The 17,111-nt window shown below is 39.6% G+C and overlaps 1 protein-coding gene across 4 annotated transcripts in view; it reads right to left on the bottom strand.

Annotated features, from left to right (window-relative positions):
* SFXN5 (sideroflexin 5) overlaps positions 1-17,111 on the bottom strand; it is a 136,440-nt gene that overhangs the window by 111,061 nt on the left and 8,268 nt on the right. For all 4 annotated transcript variants that reach the window (XM_077134559.1, XM_077134562.1, XM_077134560.1 and 1 more), the window contains exon 2: positions 4,178-4,246. In XM_077134559.1, the coding sequence (XP_076990674.1) occupies positions 4,178-4,246 (69 nt within the window). The remainder of the gene's footprint in view (positions 1-4,177; positions 4,247-17,111) is intronic.

The following is a 17,111-nucleotide window of genomic DNA, read 5'->3' on the forward strand; positions in this document are numbered from 1 at the left end:
CAGAGGGACAGGTAAAGCCAGCCAGTAATATACCTGATGGGAATGATACATGGTACAGCCACTTTGGAAGACAGTCTAAAAATAATGTCTTACAAAGCTAAACACAATCTTACCATACAATCCAGCAAATGTGGTCCTAAGTATTCATCCAGAGGAGCTGAAAGCTTTTGTCTACACAAAAATCTGCACACAAATGTTTATAGCAGCTTTACTCATAATGGTATAAAATCAGGCCCAGAGTTTTTAGGGCCTAGAAGACCTTCTATGGACAGAAGATTTCCAAAAGGCTGGCAGGTAGCGTGAAAACAGGCCCCAGTTGGGGGGAAAGGGGGGCGTGGGGCCTGTTTTCATACTTCCAAACTTCCTAAACTTTCTAAAAAGTTTTCATACTTCTAAACTTTCTAAAAAGTTTATCAGAATCTCTGATGAGGAAAGGGAGTAAGGGGAATTTGAAAAATATTCTAAAATTGCCAATGCTTTGGTTATTTTTTGGACAGTAAATATATACTTGCTTTGACATTTCAATGAATAGTAAAGAAAGGTATGAGATTTTTGCATTTACTGATAGAGGAAACAGGCTTAAAATAATTTAGTGATGTATAGGAAAATGTCAGAGTTGAAGAAGAAAGATATGGTACAAGGAGTTGTAAAATGAAATGGTCTGTGCATGGAAGGAGGGAGGACTTGAGAGGAGGGAGGGGTGAGAGCTCCCTGGCGGGGAAGCATACCACCTGGTAGCTGCTCATCCACCCCCAAAAAACCCTGCCTGCTTGTGGTAATCTGAGGGGCTCTAAAATACCTTCCCATCTCCCAGGTTTCCCTCCACCCACCTCTCAGCATGCTTCAAAGCCAAACATCAGCATCTCTACCCTTTGGAGTTAAGCATTGACTCATGCTGACTTCTTTATCAAGCAGGTGGCATTTGTGTTTGGATTTTAGGACTGTAATTGTATTTCATTTTGCACAGTTCTGGAACTTTCCAGAAAGACACATTACCTAGGCTCTTAAAGGAGTTTCTCTGATTTTGTGCTCTTCCAAATGTTTATGTAATAGAATTGATTATTCTTCAGGAGGCTCCAGAAAGAGCCTAGAACCACAGCAGTCATAAACTTTAGAGGCAGTAGACCCAGAGGGACAGGTAAAGCCAGCCAGTAACATACCTGAGCCCTTCGTCCCTGCTGAGATGCAACAGGAAACCACGTTGCAGGATAATTTCCACATTCCAAGTCACTGGGCTTCTCCCACAGGGCAAAAGGGAGATGGCCCAGGTGCCCAGCAAGCTTTGTGCTTCCTTCCATCAGGCTTTTTCCTCCCAGAGCTTGTCAACTCCAGGGCTGAAGCAAGTTCAACTTAGCACAGAGAAGATGAGCCAGGAGGTGCTATCCACTCAGGAAGTAGACTAAGAGGCTCAGGAATGCACCCCAGAGTGCATCGAGACCCAGGACGAGAGCTAAGGCCTTCTGCCAGCTGAGCAATTCTAGAGGGTTCCTAAACTCAAGTTACCTGGGCAGGAGAACAAACCGGCTAAGAGACAAGCTTACCTGGGTACATACTCTGGCTCCACCACTCGCCAGTTGGGTGGCCACGTGCATGAGACTTAACTTCTGTCTGTCTGTTGCCTCATCTTTAAAATAGAACTTATAATAATATCAATCTCAGAGGGTTGCTTTGAATTACTTGGATGAGCTAATGCATATAAAATGCTTCTAACATGGCCTGGCTCACATTAAGTGCCTAATAAGTATTTGCTATTTTATATGTGCACACATTCCCCCACACATGTGTACATGTATTGAAAAGTCTATAAGGCAAACCACTTAGAATGGCTAAAATAAGAAATTTTAAAACTGATACTACCAAGTGTTGGTGAGGACACAGAGCAACTGGAACTCTCACACATCACACATCATGGGAGCATAAAATGGTCTAGTTGCTGTGAACCACAGTCTGATGGTTTCCTGAGTTAAACATACACTTATTCTATGAGCCAGCAATCCCATTTCTCATTATTTATCAGAGAAAAAGAAAACACACATCCACACAAAGAATATTCATAGCAGTTTTATTCAAAAGTTACAAACTGTAAATAGTTCAGGTGTGCACAAACAGATGAATGGATAAACAAAGTCAGTGGAATTTCCATTCAATGGAATATGGAATACTATTCAGCAATAAAAAGGAATGAACCACTGATGAACACAGCAACATGGATAAATCTTCAAAACCACTATGCTAAGGGAAAGAATCCAGATATAAAAGGCTACAGATTATAGGATTCCATTTATATGACATTCTGGAAACAGCAAAATGATAGGATAGAAAACAGATCAGTGGTTGCCAGAGGCTGGGGTGGGAGAAGAGGACTGTCTATAAAGGGGCATAAGAGAACATTTTAAGGCGATGGAAATGTTCCATGCCTTGGCTAAGGTGTTACATGACTGAATATGTCTGTCAAAACTTATCTAGAACTATACACCTAAAAAAAAGATAAACTACTTCTTAATAAGTCCAACATTAAATGTCATTAACAACATACCTATTAGGATAGCTAAAATCCAAAACACCAACAACCAAATGCTGGTGAGGACGTGAAGCCAAAGGAACTCTCATTTGTTGCTGATGGGAATGATACATGGTACAGCCACTTTGGAAGACAGTCTAGAAATAATGTCTTACAAAGCTAAACACAATCTCACCATACAATCCAGCAAAGGTGGTCCTAAGTATTCATCCAAAGGAGCTGAAAGCTTTTGTCTACACAAAAATCTGCACACAAATGTTTATAGCAGCTTTACTCATAATTGTATAAAATCAGAAGCAACAAGAGGTCCTTCCAGAGGTGAATGGATAAACTGTGGTCCATCCATATAATGGAACACTATTCAGTAAAAAAAAAAAAAGAAATGAGCTAGTAAGCTACAAAAAGACATGGGGGAAATGGAATTAAGTTGGAAATCAATAGCAACAGGGGGCCAGAAAATTCACAAACATATGGAGGCTCAACAACACACCCTTAAACAACCAGTGGGTCAAGGAAGAAACTACAAGAGAAATCAGTAAATATCTCAAGGTAAATGAAAAAACAACATATCAAAATGCACGGGATGTAAAAAAAAAAAAATTGCACGGGATGCAGCAAAGGCAGTGCTAAGAGGGAAATTTAAATGCCTATATTAAAAAAGAAAAAACAGCAAAAAGACATGGAAGAACCATAAATGCATACTGCTAAGTGAAAGAAGCTGCTCTGAAGAGGTTACATACTGTCTGATTCCAACTACATGACTTTCTGGAAAATGCAAAACAATAAAGATAGGGAAAAGGTCCAAGGTTGCCTGGGGCCCAAGGTTGCCTGGGGCAAAGAAGGAGTGAACGGGGGAACACAGGGCACGTTTAGACAGTGAAACTACTCTGTGTGACGCACAACGTTATGCATTTGTCAAACCTCATGTACCTGTGCAACACAAAGTGAACCATAGACTCTAGTTACTAGTAACGTATCAATATCAGTTCATTAAATGCAACAACATGGACCACATTAATGTAAGATATTAATAATAAGAGACTGAGGGTGGGCCACAGTGCCTCAGCAGGCAGAGTTCTCATTTGCCATGCCTGAGACCCAGGTTCGATTCCCAGTGCCTGCCCATGCGAAAAAAAAAAAAAAGAAAAAAAGAATAACAGACTGAATGCAGAGGGGGGTGGTATATGGGAATTCTCTGTCCAATTTTTCTGTGTACCTAAATCAGTTCTACAATAAAGTCTATTAAGTTAAAAAAAAAAAAAAACATAAGCAGTTATCTGAGAGGAGGGAGCTGTGTGGGAAGGTGTGCAAAGGATACTTTCCTGTTCTGCTTGAACATACCTGCGCTTTGAACTTTTATAATGAGCAGAGTTCGTTATGCATGGTAATAATTTCATCAAGATTAAAAAAAATAATAACAGGAAAGACATCGGCCTTTAAGGGGCGTTGTGGGATCCAAGGAAATGCATGGATGAAGCCCGCAGCTCAGCGAGTGAACTCCACAGGTTACCTGCTGCCTCCTGCCCTTCCTCACACCTCCCACTTCCCTTGGCCTCTCCACCCAACTCCCACCCTTCCTGCCCCTCAAGGGGACCCACAGATCTTCCCAGTGGACAAGGGGCTCCTTGTTCACCGAGAGCGACAGCCAAGACTTACCTCAGTGACAAAGAGCGTGCGAGGGTCAATGATGTCCAAGAAGTGCCTGAAGCGGCCGTAGAAGGACGTCTGGAGGAGAGGGTGGGAGAGCAGGGCTGATCAGCTGCTGGACACTGCCCTCCCGACATGGGGAGGCCCCCAACAGCTCATTCTTACTGTTGGGGCCCCCCCACCCCCAGGACTCGCCACCTGGGTGATGAATGCCTATGAGGCCTCAGGGCCCAGGGAACTAGGCCTGAGAGCTCTCTAAAGGTAACTCAAAAAGCCCCAGAAAGGGTGCTCAGTGACTGTCCCAGCATCTCTTCAAGGTGCCTCCGTTTCCCTCCTTCCCAATGCCCTGAGAGCCACTCTGAGGTCCTTTGGAAGCCCAGAGCACGACTGGTCCCAGCCCTCCCTCAGCCTTCCCTGCCCACCTCCAGCCTCCCTGGGAAGAGAGGGTCCCGCCTGACCCTCAGAGTCCAGCTCAGGCTCTGCCCCCTTCCCACAGGCCCAGAGCAAGCACGGCCACGCCAGGTTCAGGGGCCTCAGGCCCTTTTCACCCCTAGTCCTGGAGCAGCAGAAGGCACAGAATGAGGGGCCAGCTCCCCACCCCCCACCCCCAACCCCTCAGCCTTGTCCCAGAGCAGGGGCCCTTGGAAAGGAGAGCTTTGTGCTGAGCAGCCCACAGGCATTACAGCACAAAGAAAGGAAACCAAGCAACACTGCCACTGGGACTTCTGCCCTGGGGGAAAGCCAGCCAGTCAAAGGCAGAGCAAAGAGAGTGCCAAGCTAAGGGGGATGAAGGGGAAAGCTGCAAACGCTGGAGGTTCATGCCTCACTGCACTCCGGGATCTGCCCCAAACGCCTCCCTGGAGCTCCTCAGTGCTCCAAGCACCTCCTTTGCTTACGGAAAATAGAAGCCTCCACACTCCCTCCCCTTGATCGCTGGGGCACCAGACGCTGTAGCCAGCTTCTATTCCTATCCCTTCCCAATAAACACTCTGCAGCAAACCCAGGGTCACCTCACAGACCCCTGCACACACCAGACCCAATGCCACCTCCTCTCTGGTCACGTGGGAGCCCCTGCATGGATCACCCTCTCCATTCCGCACCTCACCCCAGCCAGGTACTGCCTTGCACAGACCAGTGCAAGCTTCCGCACTATTCCTAACCCAACAGTGGCTTTTCTAATCTCTTATAAATCAATGGCAAAAACCATTGCCCCAGTTGACATGTAGACACAAAGCTCATGTTGTTGACCTGGCAAAATTTCACCTCTAAGAATTTAGTCTAGGGTAACAACCAGAGGTGGTCAGAAGTGTAGGCTGAGGATGGTCACTGCTGCCGTGTTTAAGAAGATGGGGGTCAAATAAATGAGGGTCCCCTCATCATGGAATGCTATGCAGCCATTCAAAATTATGTTTGCAGATAACATATACAAAATGGAAAATACATATGATTTTGTAGATGCATATAAACACCATGATTCCTACTTAACTGAAAAGAGATAAACAGAGCTAGGTAGATATAAATATACAGCAAAAAAAACGAATGACACCCAGATTCTCATCTCTATACAATTCCCCGTTAAAAGGAACCAGGGCTCTTTGGAGAAACGGTTGATTCCAGGGCTGAAGCAAGAACAGTGACAACATGAGCCTGGTCCATTTCATTGTGCCAGAAAGTAATGAAATGCCCACCAAAATGATAGGAATGGGTTAAAAGGACACAGGAGCCAAGCTGAAGGGGATCACCTGGCCAAATCTAGGACAATTTGAACATAAAAATATATAAGGACAGAGATGGATTATATAACACACCAAATAAAATAGGAATTCATGAGTCTGTATGGATAATAAAAAGATAAATGAATGAATAAATAAAAACAAACCAACAAACAATTGGGGAGTAGGGTAGGAGGGAGTTCTTCCTTACAGTACAAAGTCCACCAATAAATATGGAACGGTCAGTGAGTTGAAAAATCACCATGAAATTAAAGAATGGTTTGGGCAAGAATCACCATTGGATCCTATAACCCTAAAGGAAAAGTTTGATGAGAACAGTATGGTCTTAAATTTCTTCCCTAGAGGCTGCATGTTAGTTGCAAGGGGAAAAAAGCAACTATTCAACGGAGAAAGCAGAAAACACCCTGACAGGATATGCCAGTTTGAAGCTATTATGTAACCCCCAAAAAGTCGTGTTTTAATCCTGATCCAATCTTGTGGGGGCAGTTGTTTCTGTTAATCCTGATTCAACATTGTAGGGTGGAAACTTATGATTGCATTATCTCCATGGAGATGTGACTCACACAACTGTGAGTGTGACCTTTGATTAGATAGAGATGTGACTTCACCCACTCCAGGTGGGTCTTGATTAGTTTACTGGAGTCCTTTAAAAGAGGAAGCATTTTGGAGGGAGCTTAGAGTAGGGCCAACGTAGATGTTTGGAGATCGAGTCAGAAATAGCCCAGGTGCTAAGAAAGGACTCACAGAAATAGCCAAAACCTGAAAAGGAGAAACCTGCAGCACAGCAGATGCTAAGCTAAGAGATGAAACCAAAAATTTTGTCCTAGAGCAACTAAGAGTGAATGCCCACAGATGCTGAGAGAAGATGCTTAGAGAAGAAACCACAGGCATCAGAAGATAGAAGCAACGAAACCAGGAACAAGGACCAGCACATGCCAGCCACATGTCTTCCCAGCTGACAGAGGAGTTCCAAACAGCATCAGCCTTCCTTGAGTGAAGGTAACCTCTTGTTGGTGTCTTAATTTGGACATTTTCACAGACTTGGAACTGTAAACTTGCAACTTTATGAAACCCCTTTTTAAAAGCCATTCCATTTCTGATATATTGTATTCCGGTAGCTTAGCAAACTAATACACAGGGTGATCAAAATTAATGATGGACAGATGGACACTCAATGCCTCTGGGTGGATACCTGGGAAGTCCACAACTTCACTTACATAGAATTCCAGTGGGCCTGAATCTCATCAGACAAAGCCATAATTGAGAACAGTTCATAAAATAACCGGTCTTTTTCTCTCTAAGCCAACTTGGCAGTGAACTCACTGCCCTCCCCCTACATGGGACATATCTACCAGGGGTGTAAGTCTCCCTGGCAACATGGGACAAAATTCCTGGGATGAGTCAGGACCCAGCACCATAGGATCAACAAAGCCTTCTTGACCAAAAGGGGGACAAGAGAAATGAGACAAAATAAAGTTTCAACGGCTGAGAGATTTCAAACAGAATCAATAGGTTATCCTGGAGGCTATTCTTATGTATTATATAAATATTCATTTTTAGTTTATGGTGTTTTGGAGTGGCTGGAGGGAAGTACCTGAAACTGCTGAGCTCTGTTCCAGTACCCTTGATTCTTGCAGACGATTATGTAATGATATTGCTTTTATAATGTGGCTATACTATTGTGAAAACTTTGTGTCTGATGCCCCTTTTATCCAGAGTATGGACAGATGAGTAAAAAAATTTGGATAAAAATAAGTAATAGGGGACCAGAGGGGTAAAATAAATAGGGTAGATTGAAATACTAGTGGTCAATGAGAGGGAGGGATAAGGGTTATGGGATGTATGACATTTTTCTTTTTCCGGAGTGATGCAAATGTTCTTAAAATGACCATGGTGATGGATGCACAACTATGTGATGACTCTGTGAGCCACTGATGTACACCACATATAGACTATATGTGTGTGAAGATTTCTCAATAAAAATATTGGAAAAAAAGCAGGAATTTAAGCTGCAGAATGCATAATATATGATACCATTTATGAAAATTTTAAATATGCAAAAAAATCTATATATTTTTTTATGATTATAGTGCCTTCATCTATTTGTAGAAGTATAACAATACAGATGGGAAGTAAATATAACAAAATGTTAAAAATAAATAAATAACTGACCTTGTTTATCAAATATGTCAACATCATAAAGGCCAGGAAAGACTGAGGAGCTGTTCAGACTAACAGAGACTAAAGAGACAAGACAACAAATGCAACACACAACTCTGGGTTGGATCCTGGATCAGGAGGGGAAAACTGCTCACAAGGACACCGTGACAAGTGAGAAAATCTGACAATGCATCACTGATTAGATAAAAGTTTTGTATCCATGTCAAGTTTCCTGGATACAATAGCTATGCTGTGGTTATGTAAGAAAATGTCCTTGTTCTTAAGAGAAATACAATGAAATGCAAAGGGACAAAGAGTATGAATTAATATAATTTTTCCTTAAATGGTTGAGAAAAAATAACATAAAATATACAGGGTGGCTGGAAAATCTTGAAATGTAGGTGTTATTTTATTTATTCCCAGACTGAGGAAGACCTTGTTGATGTTTTATATATATATTTCATATACTTCCAGACTTTATGATCCTCCTATAGATGAAGAAAATAAAAAAGGAAATGTGACAAAATGTGTCTGGGCAAAAATTATACAGAGATCTCTGGACTAGTTTTACAGCTTTTCTGTAAGACTGAAATTGTTTCAAAATAAAATGTTAATTATATTTTCAAAAAGCTAAATGAAAATACATTGATATTTTAGGAGAGGCTATCTCTGGGTGATAGGGTTAAAGGAGATTTTTTTTTCCTATAGCTTTTTAAAAAACATTTTTATTGATAAATATCCATACACGCACAGTCCAACCACATTGTACAATCAATGGCTCACAATATCATCATGCAGCTGTGGATTCTTCACCATGATCATTTTAAGAACATTTGCATCATTTCAGAAAAAGAAATTAAATAAAAAAAGAATGCATACCTCCCTCCCATACCCCTTATCCCTCCCTCTCATTGACCCACAGTACTTCAATCTACCTAATTTCTATCCTTAATCCCTCCCTATTTTTTTTTATATTTATTTTTTACTTTTGTCCACACCCCGGACAAAAGGAGCATTAGACAGATTCACATAGTAAAAGCTATATAGTTATACAGTCTTCTTCAAGAATCAAGGCTACTGGAACACAGCTCAGCAGTTTCAGGTACTTCCCTCTAGCCACTCCAATACACCATAAACTAAAAGGGATATCTATGTAATGTGTAAGAATAACCTACAGGATAACCTCCCAACTCTGTTTGAAATCTCTCAGCCACCAAGACTTTATGTTGTCTTATTTCTCTCTTTCTCTTTTTGGTCAAGAAGACTTTCTCATTCTTATGAAGCCAGGTCCCAGCTCATCCCCTGGGTCAGGTCCCATGTTGCCAGGGAGATTTATGCCCCTGGGAGACATGAAAGGGGGGAGGGCAATGAGTTCACCTGCCAAGTTGGCTTAGAGAAAGAGCCATATTTGAGCAACAAAAGAGGTTCTCTGGGGGTGACTCTTAGGCATAATTATAAGCATGCTTAGCTTCTCCTCTGCAGGAATAATTTTCATATGGCAAACCCTAAGACCAAGGGCTCAGCCTATTGATTTGGCTTATTCTGCTTGCAAGAATATCAGGAATTCCCCAAATGGAGAAGTTGAATATTTCCTCCTTTCTCCCCAGTTCTCCAGGGGGACTTTGCAAATAATTTTTACTCACTGCCCAAATTACTCTGGGATGTATTTGGGCATCACACTAACCTGTACAAAACCAACATGATCTCACACTCTATTTTAGATTCCATGTACTTATGGTGTTCAATTAACTGATCATACACGTTAAATTTGGTAATGTGATACCCAAAATAAAAACATGCACCAAATAAACATCTTTCCCTTTGGTCTCACATAGAAGTTTTAAAATTTGGACGATATCATCTTTTAACCTGTATTCTGATTTACCTTAGTCCTATCCAGATCAGCTTCATCCATATCTCTTGTCAAAGTCTAATCACCTTTTTAACTTTTTAAACAGTTCCTGAATGGGGTACTGCTGACTTTCACAGCTTCAGAGCTCTAACTCTGAGTCACAGGAGTCACATAAATGCCCAAAGTTTCTGGGAACAACCAGATTATATACAAACAGCTCAGTATCTCAGAATTTAGAAATAACAGTTACAACTCCTGAATATATGTGACTGTTGTAAGAGCTTACAATCTAGGATCCTTTATAATAAGCCCCAACCTGATAACCCATGTTCTCAACTTCAGTTCACAGAGTTTTTATGTTATAGTTAGTCCATATGAGTGAGGCATCATAATATTTGTCTTTTTGTTTCTGCCATTTCATTCAACATATAATCTTAATTCACCTAGTCGCGTGCCTCACAATTTCATTCCTTCTTGTGACTGCTCAGTAGTCCATTGTATCCATACACCACAGTTCCCCTTTCCATTTCTCAGTCTTGCACCCTTAGGCCACTTCCATCTGTTGCAAATCGCAAACACTGCCACCATAAATGCCAGTAGACAAATGTCCATTCATGTTGCCACACTCGGTTCCTCCAGTTATATACCTAGCAACAGGGTTGCACAATCATATGGCAACCCCACCCCTGGCCTCCTGTGGAACCACCACACTGCTCTCCAGAGGGGCTGCGCCTCTCCAACAGTGAATAAATACATCCTTTCCTCCACATTTTCTCTAGTACTTGTTTTTTGTTCATTTTTAAACAGTTTTAAACACATATCATACAATCCAACATGTCTTCACCACCATAATATATACAAAGACAGTTCCTTTTCTTCTACAAAGAATCCATACCCCTCCCCCACACCCCTCCTTGCTGACACTAAGTTTGGGCACAGTGCCTTCATTACATTCAGTGGAAGCACATTACAATGTTACTGTTGAATACAGACCCTAGCTTGCATTGATTGTACTTTTTCCTGTATACTATCCATTTTCAACACCTTGCAATGTTGACATTCATTTGTTCTCCCTCATGCAAAAACATTTTTTGTATTTGTATGTTTAATCACCGTCATTGTCCACTCTAAGTTACACTGTCTCAGTCTTTATCCTCTATCTTTTCTTTTGGTTTCATACATGCCCCCAGCCCTTCTCCCTCAATCACACTCACATTCACCTTCATTCAGTGTACCTACATTATTGTGCTACAATCAGGTAGTATTGTGCTACCCATTTCCAAATTTTTACAATCGGTCTTGTTGCACAATCTGTATCCCTTCAGCACCAAATGCCCAATCTTTACCCTATTTCTATCTCCTGATAACCGGTGTTCTTAACTTTAACTCGCAAAGTTCACTCATTACTGTTACTTCATATTATTGAGACCATACAGTATTTGTCCTTTTGCTTCTGGCTAATTTCACTCACCATAATGTCCTCAAGTTTCATCCACGTTGTTACGTGCTTCATGACCTTCTTCTGTCTTATAGCTACACAATCTTCCATCGTATGTATACACCACAGCTTGTTTAGCCACTCATCTGTTGGTAGACATTTGGGCTATTTCCATCTCTTGGCAATCATAAATAATGCTGCTATAAACATTGGTGTGCAAATGTTAATTTGTGTCCTTGCCTTCAGTTCCTCTGAATAGATACCTAGTTATGGGATTGCTGGATCATGTGGCAATTCTATACTTAGCTTTCTGAGAAACTACCAAACTGCCTTTCAGAGCTGTTATACCATTTTATATTCCCACAAACAATGGATAAGTGTGCCTCTTTCTCCACATCCTCTCCAGCACTTGTCATATTTTGTTTTTTGGTAATGGTCATTCTGGTGGATGTGAGATGATATTTCATTGTGGTTTTGATTTGCCAATGAAGTTCTGCATCTTTTCATGTGCCTTTTAGCCATTTGTGTCTCCTCTTCTGAGAAGAGTCTGTTCACATTTTTTGCCTATTTTTAAACTGGGTTGTTGAGTTGAAAGATCTCTTTATATATTCTGGATACTAAACTGTTATCCAATATGTGGCTCCAAATATTGTCTTGCACTGCATAGGCTGCCTTTTTACTTTACTGACAAAGTTCTTTGATGAACAATAGTGTTTAATTTTGAGGAGATCCCATTTATCTATGTCTTTTTTCAATGTTTATGCTTTGGGTATAAGGTCTAGGAAACCACCTCCTATTACAAGATTTGTAAGATATTTCCCTATATTTTCTTCTAAAAATGTTATGGTCTTAGCACTGATGTTTAGATCATTGATCCATTTTGAGTTAATTTTTGTATAGGCTATGAGATATGGATCCTCTTTCATTTCTTTGCATGTGGATATACAGTTCTCTAAACACCATTTATTGAAAAGGCTGATCTGTTCCAGATGGGTTGGCCTGACTATCTTATCAAAGATCAATTGTCCATAGATAAAAAGATCTATTTCTGAGCACTCAGTTCAATTCCAGTGGCCAGTATATCTATCTTTATGCCAGTACCATGCTGTTTTGACCACTGAAGCTTCATAATATGCTTTAAAGTCAAGTAGTGTGAGACCTCCAACTTCATTTTTTTTTCTCAAGATACTTTTAGCTATTCGGGGCACCGTGCCCTTCCAAATAAGTTTGGTTATTCATTTTTCTTTTTCTGCAAAGTAAGTTGTTGGTATTTTAATTGGTATTGCATTGAATCTATAAATCAATTTGGGTAAAACTGAATCTTAACTATATTTAGTCTTCCAATCCATGCACACTGCCTGGCCTTCTATTTATTTAGGCCTTCCGTTTTTTCTTTTAGTAATTTCTTGTAGTTTTTTTGTTGTTGTTGTTCTTTTATATCCTTAGTTAAATTTATTCCTAAATAATTGATTCTTTTGGTTGATATTGTAAACAGAATTTTTTCTTGATTTACTCCTCAGATTGCTCATCCCTACTGCATAGAAACACTACTGATTGGGGGTGTTAATTTTGTACCCTGCCACTTTGCTGTACTCATTTATTTATTAGATTTACTATCTTTGCTGTAGATTTTTTCGAATTTTCGACATAAAGTATCATGTCTTCTGCAAACAGTGAGAGTTTTACTTCTTCTTTTCCAGTCTCCATATCTTGTATTTCTTTTTCTTGTCTAACTGCTCTGGCTAAAACTTCCAGCACAATGTTGAATAACAATGTGACAGTGGGCATCTTTGTCTTGTTTCTGATCTTAAAGGGAAAGTTTTCAGTCTTTCCCCATTAAGATTATGCTAGCTGTGGGTTTTTCATATATTCCCTTTATCACGTTAAGGAAGCGCCCTTCTATTCCTATCCTTTGAAGTGTTTTCATCAGGAAAGGATGCTGAATTTTGTCAAATTCCTTTTCTACATCAATTGACATGATCATGTGGTTTTCCCGCTTTGATTTGTTGCTATAGTGTACTACATTAATTGATTTTCTTATGCTGAACCAGGCTTGAATACATGGAATAAATCCCACTCTGTCATGGTGTATAATACTTTTAATGTGCTGCTGAATTCATTTGCAAGTATTTTGTTGAGGATTTTTTTCATCTATATTCATTAAAGATACTTGTCTATAATTTTCTTTTCTTGTAGTATCTTTGCCTGGCTTTGGTATTAGGGTGATGTTGGCTTCATAGAATGACTTGGGTATCTTTCCCTTCTCTTCAATTTTTTTGAAGCGTTTGAGCAGGATTGGTACTAATTCTTTCCTGAATGCTTGATAGAATTCACATGTGAAGCCATCTGGTCCTGGACTTTTCTTTTGGGGGAGCTTCTTAAAGACTGGTTCAATGTCATTACATGTGATAGGTTTGTTGAGGTCATCTATTTCTTCTCTAGTCAATGTTGATAGTTCATGCCTTTCTGGGAAGCCATCCATTTAATCTATGTTGTCTAGTCTGTTGGCATATAGTTGCTTATAGTACCCTCTCATTATCTCCTTTATTTCTGTGGGGTCAGTGGTTATGTCTCCTCTTCCATTTCTGATTTTATTTATTTGCACCCTGTCTCTTCTTTTTCTTGTCAACTTTGCTAACGGTCCATCAATTTTATTGATTTTCTCCTACAACCAACTTCTGGTTTTGTTGATTTTCTTGTTTTCATGTTCTCAATTTCATTTATTTCTGCTCTAGTCTTCACTATTTCTTTCCTTTTGCTTGCTTTGGGGTTAGTTTGCTGTTCTTTCTCTAGTTCTTCCAAGTGAACAGTTAATTCCTCAATTTTTGTTCTTTCTTCTTTTTTTTACATGGGCAAGCACCGGGAAACGAACCTGGGTCTCCAGCATGGCAGGTCAGAACTCTGCCACTAAGCCACCATTGCCCATCCTCTTTCTTCTTTTTTGATATAGGCATTTAGGACAACAAATTTCCCTCTTAGCACTGCCTTTGCTGCACCCCATAGTTTTGATATGTTGTGTTTTTATTTTCATTTGCTTCAAGACATTTATTGATTTCTCTTGTAATTTCTTCCTTGACCCACTGATTGTTTAAGAGTGTATTGCTGGGCCTCAATATATTTGTGAATTTTCTGGACTTCTGCCTGTTATTGATATTCAACTTCATTCCTTTATGATCTGAGAAAATGTTTTGTATGATTTCAATATTTTTAAGTTTATTGGGACTTGCTCTGTGACCCAGCATATGGTCTATCCTTGAGAATGATCCATGAGCACTTGCGAAAAAGGCGTATCCTGCTGTTGTGGTGTGTAATGTTCCATAAATGTCTGTTAAGTCCAGGTCATTTATTGTATTATTCAAACTCTTTGTTTCTTTATTGACCCTCTGTCTAGATGTTCTATCCATTGAAGAGAGCAGAAAATTAAAGCCTCCAACTATTATGGCAGATGTGTCTACTTCTCCCTTCAGTGTTGTCAGTGTTTGCCTCATGTATTTTGGAGCACTCTGCCTTGGTGCATAAATATTTATGATTGTTATGTCTTCTTGTTGAATAGTTTCTTTTATTACTACATAGTGTCCTTCTTTGCCTCTTTTAATTGCTTTACATTTGAAGTCTAATTTTTGGATATTAGTATAGCTACCCCTGCTCTTTTCTGGTTATTGTTTGCACGAAGTATCTTTACCCAACCTTTCACTTTCAATCTGTTTTTGACCTTGGGTCTAAAGTGAGTCTCCTGTAGATAGCATATGGATGGATCCTGTTTTTCAATCCATTCTGCCAGTCTATGTCTTTTGATTGGGAATTTTAACCCATTAATATTTAATGTTATTACTGTAAAGGCAGTACTTTCTTCTACCATTTTGTCTTTTGGATTTTATGTCATAGCTAACTTTTTACTTTTTACCTTTACTGATAGTCTTTATTCCTACACTCTTCTCCAGACCTCTCTCTCCTGTTTTTACCTCTCTAGTGCTCCCTTTAGTATTTCTTGTAGAGCCAGCCTCTTAGTCACAAATTTTCTCAGTGACTGTTTGTCTAAAAACATTTCACTCTCCCCTTGTTTTTTTTCTACTGCAAATTTTACTTTTTTTAAATCATAGCAAACTACACTGTCATTCTTGCTGAACCCCCCCACAAAAAAAAATTCTCCTAGACTTCTTTTTTTTTAATAGTCCAATAGTTTTTTTTATTAATTAAAAAATTAACAAAACATTTAGAAATCATTACATTCTACATATACAATCAGTAATTCTTAATATCATCACATAGTTGCATATTCATCATTTCTTAGTACATTTGCATCGATCTTCTAGACTTTTTGACTTGAAAGCTTGAAATACGCTAATGGCTTCTTCCCTTACACTCTTAAGAGGTCTTTATTTTAATTATATATATATATATTGTATTAATTTTTAAAAATTAACAAACAAAACATTAAGATATCATTCTATTCTACATATACAGTCAGTAATTCTTAATATCATCACATAGTTGCATATTCATCATTTCTTAGAACATTTGCATCAATTTAGAAAAAGAAATAAAATGATAACAGAGAAAAAAAGATTATACATCCCATACCCCTTACCCCTCACTTTCATTTACCACTAGCATTTCAAACTAAATTTATTTTTACATTTGTTCCCCTATTATTTATTTTTATTCCATATGTTCTACTCTTCTGTTGATATAGTAGGTAAAAGGAGCATCAGACACAAGGTTTTCACATTCACAGAGTCTCATTGTGAAAGCTGTATCATTGTTCAATCATCATCAAGAAACATGGCTACTGGCACACAGCTCTACATTTTCAGGCAGTTCCCTCCAGCCTCTCCACTACATCTTGAACAACAAGGTGATATCTACTTAATGCGTAAGAATAACCTCCAGGATAACCTCTCAACTCTGTTTGGAATCTCTCAGCCATTGACACTTAGTCTCATTTCACTCTTCCCCCTTTGGTCGAGAAGGTTTTCTCAATCCCTTGATGTTAATTCTCAGCTCATTCTAGGGTTTTTCTCAGTCTCTTGATGCTGAGTCTCAGCTCATTTCAGGATCTCTGTCCCACGTTGCCAGAAAGGTCCACGTGGGAGTCATGTCCCACACAGAGGTGGGGGGGTGAGACTGCTCATCGTGTTGGCTGGAACTCTCCCCTTGTTTTTGAAGGACAGTTTTGCTCGGTATAGAATTCTTGGTTGGCAGTTTTTCTCTTTCAGAATCTTATAATGTATCATATCACCGCCTTCTCACCTCCATGGTTTCTGCTGAGAAATCCACCCATACCTTTACTGAGCTTCCCTTGTATGTGATGGATTGCTTTTCTCTTGCTGCTTTTAATATTCTCTCTTTGTGTTTGACATTTAACAATCTGATTAGTAAGTGTCGAAGTATGTCTATTTGGATCTATTCTGTTTGGGATATGCCGCACTTCTTCTTAGTCTTAGTCTTCTTAGTCCTTCTGCTTCTTTTCCCTTCTCTGCTCCTTCTGGGACAACCACACATGTATATTCATGCACTTAATGCTTTCATTCAATTCCAAGACCCTCCTCATACTTTTCCATTCTTTTCCCTATATTTTCTTTTGTGTGTTGGATTTCAGATGTCCAGACCTCTAGCTCATGAATCTTTTCTTCTGCCTCTCCATATCTACTGTTGTAGGTTTCCATTGTTGTTTTTTTCCTCTTCTCTTCTATTTGCCTTTTATTCCCATTAGTTCTGCAATTTGCTCTTTTAAACTTTCAAGTTGTTCTTTATGTTCGC

The sequence above is a fragment of the Tamandua tetradactyla genome, chromosome 17 (genome assembly GCF_023851605.1).
Source record: "Tamandua tetradactyla isolate mTamTet1 chromosome 17, mTamTet1.pri, whole genome shotgun sequence".
Classification (NCBI taxonomy): domain Eukaryota; kingdom Metazoa; phylum Chordata; class Mammalia; order Pilosa; family Myrmecophagidae; genus Tamandua; species Tamandua tetradactyla.